The sequence below is a fragment of the Cibotium barometz genome, chromosome 32, assembly GCF_041138505.1.
Source record: "Cibotium barometz isolate CiBa-2024 chromosome 32, ASM4113850v1, whole genome shotgun sequence".
In the NCBI taxonomy this organism is placed as follows: Eukaryota; Viridiplantae; Streptophyta; class Polypodiopsida; order Cyatheales; family Cibotiaceae; genus Cibotium; species Cibotium barometz.
Window position 1 is genome coordinate 49499575 of NC_141077.1, and position 13837 is coordinate 49513411.

General features: G+C 38.5%; 1 protein-coding gene across 1 annotated transcript in view; it reads right to left on the reverse strand.

Moving 5' to 3' along the window:
- Positions 1-536: 536 nt before the first annotated feature.
- Positions 537-13837, reverse strand: part of LOC147620299 (uncharacterized) — a 43043-nt gene continuing 29742 nt past the window's right edge. The window contains exon 5 of the mRNA XM_086772616.1: positions 537-587. Coding sequence (XP_086628742.1) covers positions 537-587 — 51 coding nt within the window. The remainder of the gene's footprint in view (positions 588-13837) is intronic.

Sequence of the window (13837 nt, forward strand, 5' to 3'; positions counted from 1 at the left end):
AACATGAGTAGTAGAGATGTGCCTAGATACATTGTAGTCAATGCTATTAAATCCTTGCATGTTAGTGAGGAGTTGCAAGTGAATAATGTTCGCATAGGTGACCACCAGCTCCACATAGAGAATGGATATATTTGTAACATTTTTAGTGCACATGTATTTTGTAATGGGCTTTGATCCATAACATTATAGTAGTATATTTACATTTTTCACTTATTATATCTTGTGGCACTCAAGGTCCTCTTAATTTGAGTATATTTGAAACAGCATGTGTACATGATGTTAAAATTTGATGAGACTTTACAAATGTGTTTACTTGTGCTTTGTTATCACTTGTCTTATTACTTGTGCTTTGTTATCACTCGTCTTATTACTTTGTAGGCACTTGTCTTATTATGAATTATTATGTCTTTATGATTGTCAAATTCATATCAGATCACAAGTTCTAGAATATGATATTGTAGAGGATGTGCCCTTATATCATCAAGAACACTCTCGATTATCAGTAGAGTGTATGCGGGTTCTTAGAGCATAGGATCTTAGTACTTTTCAAAGGTTGAGAGAGCAATAGGCATGTCAAATAAAGCAACCTGACAATTCAAAGCATGATGCTAACAGCATGACTAAATTTCTTAATGATTGGTTTCAAAGTAATACAAATGACAGTGATCCTCATGAAAAATATCTCTGAGAAGAAGCACTCATAAAGATCTATGAGAGTTCTTCTATGACAAGATTATCTATGACCTTCCTCATCCTGAACCTCCAAGATTGCTACTCTTAGAGAAATGTATCAGTTTCAGCATTACTAACATAAGTGGATCATATACATGGATGCTAAATGATAGGGTATGTCTATTTTCCTAATAAACTGTTGTTGTCAGATTACTTTCTAGTAAGATTCTACTGCCCAATAACACTATCCCAAAAACAAGGAACAAGGCATAAAAGATGATGATGAGTCTTGGACTTGACTATAAAATGATCCATGCATGCATTAATGATTACATTTTGTATCAAGGAGAGCATTAAAAATCTGTTCTCTTTCCCAAATGTAGTGCATCGCGTTTTAAGGAGGGAGCAACACTTATTCCTTTATAAGATTCTAAGAGTCTTCCATCATCCCCACAAATAGAGTACTTATCTTAGAGCTTGGAGTTATTAAATCTTATGGATTGGTCTGAAAATAATGTGAGCAGCACAGATGGGATCCTACGCATTTCATTTGACTTTGAAGCCTTCAAGCACACTCGGGGGTTTCACCTAAAAATATATAAGTGTAGCACGTGAGTTCATCAAGAGGGGTATATTAATTCAAAAAAGTTATAGAATTACATTTACAGGAGGGGTTTTTTTAACCAATTTTTGAATAAAAACTATAAGTTTATGAAGAAAAAGGGATCACTTTATTAACAAAAGTATGTAAGTGTAAGGGGTTTTTTTAATACTCCTTGAACGCACGTGATACATAAAATTTCTTAGAGGTGAGCCCCCGAGCAAGAACATTGATAGAACATGGCCAAATTTTAGTCAAGAACCCTGTCGCTTAAAACTTGTTGTTGGATCTCAATAGAATCAATCCATTTTCGCTTAAATTAAGCAAGGTGTCAACTTGGCTGATAGTGTTGATCAATTACAACCTACCACCATTCATGTCTATAAAGAAGGAGCATCTTATATTGAGTTTACTAATTCCACGTACATGCACAAACAACATGATATGAAATTATATCAACCCAAAATGTTTATACTTCTTGAAAACTCTGATTTGATATAGCACTTTGATGTAGGAAAACAACAAGTCAAAGACATAAATGTGTACCTAGCACCACTCATCAAGGATCTACAACAACTATGGAAAGGGATAAAAGTGCTTGACATGTCCAATTCTACAGGGTGAACGAAGCTTCGAGGTTCACGGCAATCTAACATGGACTATTCACATGACTATCCTGGCCTATGGTTATTCTTCAGGTACATGATTAAAGTTACTGTGTTTGGATTAGAAAGTGACAGGAATAACAATTGCACTAAGACTTCGATTGTTTATAGGTCTATCAATAAAGGGTTACAAGGCATGTCCACCGTGTGGGGATTGGCTATGATAAAAATATAACAAGAATCATAACAAGAATATATATCTCCGACATAGAATATTTCTGCTTGAAGGACACATATTGCGATCGAAAGAACAAGAAAGACATTTTAATAGAAGGATTGAGAGACAAGTGTGCTATATGCAAATAACTCCTATGGAGGACTAGTACCCATGCACACATTTTTTTCTCTCTCTTGCATTAGCACAAACTATTGTTCTTAATTTTATATTTGTGTTAATTCTTCCTATCTATGGAGGAAGAGAGTGAGAGTGAGGATAGTGAGGAAGATGATATGTTTTATGTGCCTTAAATACTAATGAGGGGGTTGTTTTTCTTGATTGAGAGAGAGAGAACATTTGCAAGTTTTGTAGCCTTACAAGCTTATCTTGGCCAAGTTTTATGGAAAGGAGTAATGTAAGGGTAGCTATTCATTGGTACACTAGCCAAGAAATAGGGGTTGGTCCCAAGATGTGCAAGAAGAGATTTGACGACAGCCACCTTTCTATTAAACAGGCCGAAATTTTAAGGTGACCACATTTCTATCAAAACAGGCCAAGATAAAGATCTTTCTATCAACAAATAGGCCAAGAGAAAGTAAAGATTGAAGACAAATTTAAATAAAAACAATGTGGTGCAGAGTAATTTGTTTACAACAGCAAGCAAAGATATCGAAAGGGGCTGTATAACAACAATGTGGCTCCCATACACATTGGGGCTACTACTCATGTGCACAAAGATCACACCCTCGTAGCTTGGGAAGAAGAAATTGTGGTAGCTCTACTCGTTAGGGAGTTAAAGAAGACAATGCTAATGTTGGAGAAGGAGGTGTCTAATTTGATTGCTACTCATAGAGATGGCAATCTTGCTTATATAAGCACTTTGTGGGCTACTACTGCGAGGCAATAACCACTGGTCTAAGTGCTGATGGGTGAGCGTTGCTAGTGCTTTCTTTCACAATGATCTTTGTGCCAACCAAAGAGACTCTACGTATATTCATAACAACACCACTTGATTTGAATTAGCTCATGCCCATAATGATATTGTATCTTAATGTGCTTTAAGCGAGCATGAAACATTGGGTTCTTAGCAATAGCCATGCAACATTGATTATCACACAGTAACATTGGTTCTCCCTTTTGAGAAACACCCATGTCTCCTAAGATCCTCCTCAACTAAACTACTTTGCATGAAGCAACTTAGAATGCTATTTTATACTAAGCTTTTGTAGAAGAAAGTGCCACTGTAGGAGGTTGCTTCTTGTTGATCCAAGATGTAACTCCCAACCTAATAAGAAAACAGTTACCAAAAATAGTTTTTTTTGCTGCCTAATCTAAGTAACAAAATCCAATCAAGGAACTACCCGATTTGTAAGTGATGCAATACACAATGTTTCCTTTGATGTATTTCAACACCTACATCACTATGCCTTCTTCTAACCAACTACAAAGTTGATGTCAGGACGTGTATTGCTTGCATAGGAATATCAAACTGCCCACAGTAACTTCATGTACTTCTTTATATCCACCAGTGGAGAAGAATATTCAATAGAAAGATTTGCATCAACCTCCATGTAACCACACTTACACTCAGCCATGCCAAATGCCTTTAGAATTTCTCTTGCATACTTTTGCTAAGAAATGAATATTCCATCTGACTATTGCTAGACCTCTATCCCCAAACAAAAATGAATATTCCATCTGACTCTTGCTAGACCTCTATCCCTTTAGAATTTCCCTTGCATACTTTTGCTAAGAAATGAATATTCCATCTAACTATTGCTAGACCTCTATCCCCAAACAAAAATGAATATTCCATCTGACTCTTGCTAGACCTCTATCCCTTTAGAATTTCCCTTGCATACTTTTGCTAAGAAATGAATATTCCATCTAACTCTTGCTAGACCTCTATCCCCAAACAAAAATGCACAAGCCCAAGGTCTATCATATCAAACTCTAAACTCAACATCACACATGTTGAGATATCGAGCTCACCTAGTGAGGCGGTGGACACTGGGGGATAGGCCCCACACTTACACCACTGGCATGGTTGGTGAGATCATGGGTGATATGTGGCCAGTGGGATGACAAGCTGTGTGACAGCCATTCTAGAGACTGGCATAGTTATAGCGCCAGCTCATTTAGTTGGGTTCACACTATAGATAACCCGTGTATGTATTGGTTGAGTACCTTTTTATATGGTGTGTACTCTTATCTTTGTATATGGTGTGTTGAGTGTTGTGTGAAGAAGAAGAATTTTTTCAGCCTCTCACCTTGTGTGTTCTCTTTTAGGGTTTTGTGAGTGTGTGTGTGCTTGCAAGAGCTTAAGCTCTCTTCTCCCCTGCATCTTTTCATGGTATCAGATCCTAGTTCATGCTAAGGACTGAGCTGCAAGCAAGAGAAGCACAAGAAGCGGTACGAGGGTAAGAGCTTCAACTACTCTTCCCTATTTGTGTTGGCGACTACACCCTTGTCGGGAGCTCTACGGGAGGCACCGGCAAACGATCTCTGATTGAGGAGCTTTCTTCGCGGGAGTAAAGCTAAAGGGCAACTATATTTCCCTATCGGATGAAATTTTTTGGGTCGAAAACGCGTTTCGGGCGCATTAGGACCTTCATTTTTCGAAAAGTAGGCGATTTCGAGCACTGCAGGTAAGTTATCGATTCTGTGCAGAACTCTGTTTTAAGAATTGCAGGAAGATAGATTGGTTGTGCCGACATTGTGTGTGCTGCAAGGAGGTCAACAGTTGCCATTGGGCATATGTATGCACATTGAGGTCACTGGTTGAGACATTTGAGTGTAGTACAGTACTGTTGTAGAAAATACAGCAGTTTGTGCATGACAAACCAGAGTGTTATTTCTGGTAAATTTGTGTATCTAGCAAGATGTTAAATGATGGCATAAACCAGATTGTTGCTGAGAAGCTTGATAAGAACAACTTCCATGCTTCGAGGTTCAGGTTGATAAATTTCCTGATGGGAAAGGGTTACTGGGACTACATAGAAGATGAGCAAGAAGAGGCACCGGAGATACCGGAGATCAATCCGACTGCTCTGCAGATGTGAAAGAGTTCAAGGATGGGAACCAAGGAGCCAGAAAAGTTATGTATTGGCTCTCTATCAGTATACAGGACACCATGATTGGGCACATACAGGATGCCAAGTCCCCCAAGGAGGCATGGGACACCTTGGTAAAACTCTATGAAACGAATACCAAGGCACGTAAGATACAGTTGAAGAATGAACTTCATACTGTGGAGAAAAAAGAGTATGTCTGTGAATGACTATGCACTGAAGATCAAGGATATTGCGGAATCCCTTGGATCTATTGGCGTTTCAGAAGATGATGATGATAAGGTGGAAGTCTATCTACGTGGTCTCGGGCCACAATACAAAGCGTTCACGACGTCTATTCAGACTTGGGAAAACATTCCCAATTTCACAGATTTGGTGTCTATGTTGATTATAGAAGAGAAGAGCTTGGGTGAAGACCACATAAAACAAAAATAGTTCAGAGCAACAGGCCTTTTACACAAGTTCAGGAAGAGAACGAGGTAGAGGAGGCCATGGACACAGCCAAGGAGGTGGTCGAATAGGTAATCAGAATTATGGCCAGCAGCAGCAACAACAACAGTCCCAGAATTCACAACAACAACAACACGCAGGTGGAAGAGACCAATTCAGAGGCAGGGGGAGTCAAAGAGGTCCTGGAAATTAGCAAAGGCAGTATAATGACACACGTGGATGCTTTTATTATGGTAAGCCTGGACATGTGTAGGCAAATTGTTATAAGAAGCAAACTGACATGCAAAATGAAAAATTACAGCAAAACAACTATGCATCCTCGAGCAGAAACAATGAGGATAATAAAAGGTTGTTTGTTATGCAGCATATCGTTAATACCATGTCTAAAAATGTTGAAGCAGCACATAAAGATGATGTATGGTACGTTGATTCAAGTGCTTCGAACCACATGACAAGTCATGGGTTTAAAAAACCTTGAAAGACCAGGTTTTGTGGAAACAGGGGATGACATTGCTCATCCAATTGCCCATGTTGGAGATGTGCTATTGTCTATGCAGGATGGCAAAGTGAAGTACCTTGCAGATGTACTTCATGTTCCAAACATAACAAAGAATCTAGTTTTAGTTGGCCAGATGATTGAGCAGGATTTGCAGGTTTGTTTTAATCCTGATGGTTGTTATGTTGAAGACTTTAAAGACAAGTGCAGGTTGGTTGCAAAAGGCAACAGAGTGGGCAGAATGTTTACATTGAATGTAAACATGCCTAAAGTGAGTGCTGCGATGTTTGCAAATGGTTTAGGAATTGTTGCAGACACAGACATTTGGCATAAAAGAATTGGACATGTGAATGTGCAGAGAATGAAGTCTATGCAGACTAAAGGAATTGTGACAGGGCTGCCAAAGTTTAAAGTTGAAGGTATGCAGAAAATATGTGAAGCATGCCAATTTGGAAAGCAAACAAAGCATGTATTTCCACGTGACAGAAATGTGAGCAGAAATGCACTAGATGTTATGCATTCAGATGTATGGGGTCGTACGAAGACCATGTCTATGGGAGGCTGTAAGTATTATGTGACATTTATTGATGACCACACAAGGAAAGTATGGGTATACTTCATGAAGGATAAGGGTGAGGTGTTCACTCATTTTTAGAATTTCAGAGTTATGGTTGAAAAGCAAACACGAAAATATGTAAAGTCACTAAGGTCAGATGGAGGGGGAGAGTATCAGCAATCACAGTCTTTCTGAGTGGACCAGGAGAGTCCTCATCTAGTGGTCAGTTTTAATAGACCATGGAGTGGCAGGTCACGTCATAATACGAGTCCTACAAATGTGATTAGTACATCACATAAAGGCAAAGAGAAAGTTGTTGAGCCCCTTAGTATGCCTGACATTTCTGCAAAGCATTCTCATGTTGATGGAGAGTCTAGTGGCTCAGAGATGAGCCTTGATGAGGATCTTGGGATACCAGCTATGAGAACACCTAGTGTAAAGAAGGCTATGGAAGCCATGAATGCAAAGCTGCGAAGATCTAGGAGAGTGAAGAATCCTGTGCAGAGGTTTACCTATGATGGTTATGTGGCACATCACTATGCATACATGGCAAAAGTTGTATAGGTTGTAGAGCGCACATGCATTGATGAGGCTGTTGGAAATGTGTGTTGCAAGAAAGCTATGGATGAGGAGATGGATGCACTATATGGAAATGAGACTTGGGATTTAGTGCAATTGCTTGAAGGCAAGAAAGCCATTGGATGCAAGTGGGTGTACAAAGTAAAACATAACAGTGATGGAAGCATAAGCAGGTACAAGGCTAGATTGGTAGCCAAAGGATATGCACAGACATATGGCATTGATTATGAGGAAACTTTCAGCCCAGTTGCCAAGATGGCAACAGTGAGAGTTGTGATAGCAGTGGTGGCTGAGTCAAAGCAATGGTCTTTACATCAAAAGGATGTAAAAAATGCATTCTTGCATGGGGATTTGCAGGAAGAGGTGTATATGTTGCAGCCACTTGGTTATGAGGATGTGAGTCACCCCGAGCATGTTTGCAAGATGAAGAAAGCCTTGTATGGCTTAAAACAAGCACCAAGAGCATGGTCTAACAAGATTTCTGAATATCTTGTCACTACTAGCTTTCATGTAGCCAATGCAAATTTCTCGCTGTATGTGAGACACAGTGATAGAGGGGTTGTGCTTGTTGTCATCTATGTAGATGACCTGATCATTATGGGGGACCATGATGCAGAGATCTTTGATGTAAAGATCTTGCTTAGACAAAAGTTTGAGATGAAGGATCTGGGGGAGCTCATATATTTCTTGGGCATTGAGGTGATTAGGTCACCACATGGTATTGGATTACTACAGAGACAGTATGGCTTGGACATGCTATCCAAGTATGGTATGATAAGTTGTAAGCCTATCTCAGTGCCATTAGATCAAAATGGCAAGTTAAGTGCAGATTCAGGAGAGATTTTGGAGGATCCTACTATGTATAGGCGCATAGTAGAGGAAGCTTGATCTACATGACGATCACCAGGCCAGATTTGAGCTATGCTGTTGGGTTGGTGAGTCAGTTTATGCAGGTTCCTCGGAAGCTGCATTTGGATGCATTGAGATGCATATTGAGGTATGTGAGGTCTACTTTGCATTGTGGACTATTTTATAAAACTGGGACAGAGATATGTGTACGTGGGTACACATATAGATGCTGATTGGGCTTGTAGTATCTCAGATAGAAGATCTACTAGTGGCTTCATGTTTTCTTTGGCAAGTGCTGCTGTGACTTGGAGCAACAAGAAGCAACCTACGGTTGCTCTATCCAGTAGGCCGAGTACAGAGGTGCTGTATGGCAGCATGGTTAAGAAAGCTACTTGCAGATTTGGGTCTATCAGTGGATAGACAAGTTGTCATTTTTTGTGACAACATTAGCAGTATACGGTTGGCCAAGAACCCATTTTTTCATGCTCGCACAAAGCATAAAGAGGTCCACTACCATTTTGTCAGAGAGAGAAGGTTTTGGCACAGGAGACATTGACCTTGTTTATGTGCACACAGGATCAGGTCGCTGACATCTTCACCAAAGCATTGGGTACAGCGAAGCTCCGTAGATTCAGGGCTTCGCTTGGTGTACATGAGATGGAGTTGAGCTCGAGGGGGAGTGTTGAGATATCGAGCTCATCTAGTGAGGTGGGATAGGCCCCACACTTACACCACTGGCATGGTTGGTGAGATCATGGGTGATATGCAGCCAGTGGGATGACAGGCTATGTGATAGCCATTCTAGAGACTGGCATAGTTATAGTGCCAACTCATTTTAGTTGGGTTCACACTATAGAGAACCCTAGTATGTATTTGGTTAAGTACCTTTTCATATGGTGTGTACTCTTATCTTTGTATATGGTGTATTGAGTGTTGTGTGAAGAAGAAGAAGATTTTCAGCCTCTCACCTTGTGTGTTCTCTTTTAGGGTTTTGTGAGTGTGTGTGTGCTTGTTGCAAGAGCTTAAGCTCTCTTCTCCCCTACATCTTTTCAACACATAGTACAATGGTCTTGTGCATGCCTTGATGAGAGAAAATATACAAATTTGAATTTTTTTATGAGCATTTATAAAGACCAATACTTACAAAAATAAAGAATCTATCCACCACCGGTACCATGCCTATTGGAGGTTTGTTATAGTCCCTAAAATGCCTTTCGGAGTCTACAAACTTTGTTTTCTAAACCAGGTATCTCAAACCCAAGTGGTTGCACCATATAAACCTCCTTCTTCAAATTTCCATTTAGAAAAGCTGACTTTATATCTATCTCCAATCCTAGCCACTTCACATGAGCGTCCAAGACAAGTACTAGTGGTAAATCTAGTTGTAGGGGTGAATGTCTCTTGAAAGTCAAATCCTTCGACCTGTTCAAAAGGTGACTTCATATCCATCTACAATACTAGCCACTTCCCATGAGCATCCAAGGAAAGTACTAGTGGTAAATCTAGGTGTGGGAGTGAATGTCTTTTGAAAGACAAACCCTTAGATCTATTCAAAACCCTTCACCACACATGAGCCTTGCCTATATCATTATGCTTGTACTTGGCCTTCCAAACCCACTTGTGCTAATAACCTTCCATTTTGCAAGATGATCTATAAGATCCCAAGTGTGGTTTCGCACAATTGAGTAGTAGCACAATTGAGTAAAACTCAAACTCCATGAGCCCCCTCTAATAATTCTATAATCCTTTACCTTTGATCATACTCCATACCATCTCCATCGTTGTGTGATTATTGCACTACCCTATAAGACCATTTTGTTGTGAAGTATGAGAAACTACCAAATCTTTCTTGATCTTGTGCTCCTTGTAGTAGGCATTAAACTCAATTGATGTGGATTCTCCTCCTCAGTCTATTCAAAACTTCTTCAACCTCTTTCATGTCCCATTCTCTCTACCACGTTATGCCATACTTTTAACTTTCCAAGATATTTATCCTTATCCTGAAGAATATACATTTGCATCTTCCTACTAAGTCATCAATCATCAATAACAAGAAATAAGAAGAATCACCCAATATACTGGTTGGCATTTTACCTTAGAGATCTATATATATAAGCTCTAAAGGAGCCTTTTCTACACAATTCTTGCTTTTGTGTGGAAATGTATGCCGATATTTCTTGCCCATCATACAAGCTTCACGTACATCTAACATCTCAAAAAATGTGTAAATGTGGCACAATCCTAGACCTTTATATCTCTTACAAAGATTAGGTGACCAAATCTCTTATGCTAGAGCTTACTTATCTCCACATCAACCTGGGCTATAAAAGTGGGGACAACTCATACAAGTTAAGATCCGGGTGGTGGATCAAGTTCAGACAGGTCCTCTAATATCTCATGTTTTTGGAAAAGCATTAATCCACTAATCGATATGTATGGGAGAAACCTAGCATGCCACAACTGGGCATCTTTCATTATATTTGAAGTGTCGACCAAACTTCTTTGGGAAGTAATGTGCTTGGAAGCACCACGGTTAAGATATCAACCGTCGAATGCACTGGGAAATGAATTTTAATCAAGATTAAAGATGCAACAAATGGGAAATGAATTTTAATCAAGATTAAAGATGCAATAAATGGCCATAAGTGAGAAGTCTTCAAGGCTAACATTCATAGGGTCCTCTTTCTTGGCACTCTCATTGTTTGAGAGGTAGAACTGGTAGAACCTTTGTTAGATTCTTTTTTATTCTTTTCTTTAGTTCACAATTTATAGCATTGTGCAAGTGCATGGCTAAGCTTCATGTAATACTAGCACATAACCTCCTTTGGCTTATTTGGAATCATCCTTAGCCTTAGAAGATTGGTTTGAATTATTCTTCTGCTAGAACTTCTTGCCTTTGCCCTTAGTGTGACAAGAGCTTGATCACTGCTAGAACTAATAGATGCCTTCTTTATACTCCTTATATGCAATAATAAGCTAACAAGCTCTTGGTAGGTAAGAGGGCCTACATTTTCTCTCAAATAAAGCCAGAGGGGGAAGGATTTATACCTAGATAAGATTCATGCAAAGATTTTTTTAAGAGTGATGTTCACCATTTTCTTGTCTAGAATGATCTCATCAATTTTGAGATGATGTTCTCTTATGTCCTACAACTTGGTTAAGTGTTCATTTATAGACCCCTTGTCTTGCATTTTCTCATTTATCAAGTTATATTTTGAGAAAAGACTCTCCTGCATTATTTTTAGCTTGATACATAGTCTCTAAAGCATCCCAAGTAACTTTAAATATTGAAAAAATAAATATGTAGAATAATTGACTTTTTAACAGACAAAGTAGCCTATACATCATTATAATCCCATCTTCTTTGATCTCATCAACAGTAACTTGAGGGACATCTGTCTAGATCTATTAACCTTGACTCTATTGTGGAGTTGCCAAGAGTAATTGTGACAGCAAGGTGGGTCTCTCATCACCACCACTGACAAGACCCAATAAATCCTTGGCAATAAGGACATTTTTAACCATGAAATTCCAGAGAGAGTAATTTGACCCGTCTAACTTATCTTCTTTTAAAAGAAATTTACCAAACAAATTGTTGGGACGAGTTTGTTGGGGCCATACCTACTATTGTTAAATCTGAGAAATAGAGATATTGAAAATAGCTTGAAATGAAGTCACTAAATGCTGATGAGACTGATCTGTTAGTCTAGTGAAATTTTGCAATTGGATGATTCGAATCTGCAAAATTGAATTGAATAATTAATATTCTCAATCGGACAATTGTGGAAATAGAATTGAGTGATCGAACCTACGTGCTAGAATCAAACGATTGAAGTCATGGATTGGACAATTATTAAAGTAAAATTGAGAGAAATCAAATTAAAAAATAAAAATGGATGATTGAAGTTATGGTGGATTGGATAATTATATTAAAGTAGAATCAAGCGATCAAATTGCAACAGAAGTGGGCGATTGAAGAATTTGAATTACTCCATCCAAGAAGTAAATCATTGTAATTGAAAAAGTTGAATGGCCGATCGAAAGATTTAATTACCGATTGAAAAAGTTGAATGGTCGATCGAAAGATTGAATTGCCAATTGAAATATTGAATCGAACGATCAAGAGAGATAAATCGGTCGATTGATGAAGATGAATTGAGTGATTGAAGAAGTTGGATAACTGTTTGAACTGGTCCTAAATTGCATGACTGAATCTCATGATTTATGTAAGAATTAGGCAATTGTAAAAGTTGAATAACTAAGGTCTTGAATCACACGATTGAATCATATTAAGTCCCTTGATTTTCCAAGAATTGGGTGTGATCAAACAAGACCTAGTCGGTGATTGTAAAAACTTATCTCCCAAGTATCAACTCATGGTAAAGTGGTGAGTATGCAAGAGAAGCCACCTTTGCTATTGTGAAAGTCTGCAAGAGAAGATTCAATGGAAGCTTGTAAGAAATCCAAAGCTCCAACAAAAAAAATCAACGGTGAAGAAGAGAAACCCATTTAGCTCACAATGGATCTAAACTTACACACACAATACTCAATAAGATGTACACAAGGTTGTAGAGTGTAAGAGACAACGTCTCGCTTAAAGGGGAGAAATATGAAGCTCTTTATAAGTACAAAGGAGAAAACACAAATGAGCAACAACCCTAAACAATGAATGTGGTTGCTTATATAGTAGCTAACCCCAAGTTTTTTATTCACTTGGATGGTCAGGGGAAAAAACCCGAGAGGACAAAAGTGCCCATGGCATCAGTACAAGGCCTCATTGTAGTACTACCATAAATATCTAACATTATATAAAAGTAATTTTTGATAATAAGCAATACTTAATAATTCCATTATAGTAATTTACTTGTGAGACTTTCTCTTCCCTCTTCTTACTTACTTGTATCCATGCTAGATAGGTTTGATTATAGGTTTTCTCTTCCATTAGCTTCTTCGTCCCCTACCTTTTGTGAAGGAGAACCATCACAAAGATCTACCTCTTTTTGACTCCATCTAGTCATAGAGCTCTCCCTTCAATCCTTAGGCAAGGGAGCATTTGGAAGTGACAACAGAGTGAGGATGCGACAGATAAGCTAGTGAGCTCACATAGGGGAGTTGTAGTTTGTGGTGGCTGTAAGGCAAGACCCAACAACACATGCTTTGGCAAGGCTAAGGTAAGATCTTGAATTGAACACATTAGCTCTCTTATTTGCATAATATTACCTCTCTTATATATGCATAATATATTAGCTCTCTTATGTGTAATATATATAAGATCTCTTGTGCATAATGTAATGCATTAAGAGGTAATGCATTATTGGAATATCTAAGGTTATGTATAATGTAATGCATGGGCTAATCCATTATTTGAATATCTAAGGTTATGCATAATGTAATGTAAGGAATAATGCATTATTGAAATATTTAAGGAAAGGCTATTGCATTATTGGAATATCTAAGGTTAGGACTTGAAAGGTAATACTTAAGGGGAAAGGGAGCTAGATAACTTTGCAATAATACTAGATGAAGGCTTAGCGGCCAAAACTATATATGTAACATTTTTCCTAATGCAATAATATATCGTTTTTTCTTTATCCTTTATGTAACCATAATCTCTCTCTCTCTCTCTCTCTCTCTCTCTCTCTCTCTCTCTCTCTCTCTCTCTCTCTCTCTCTCTCTCTCTCTCTCTCACACACACACACACACACAAGATATTTCTTCTACCACCTCCACCAATCCTATCT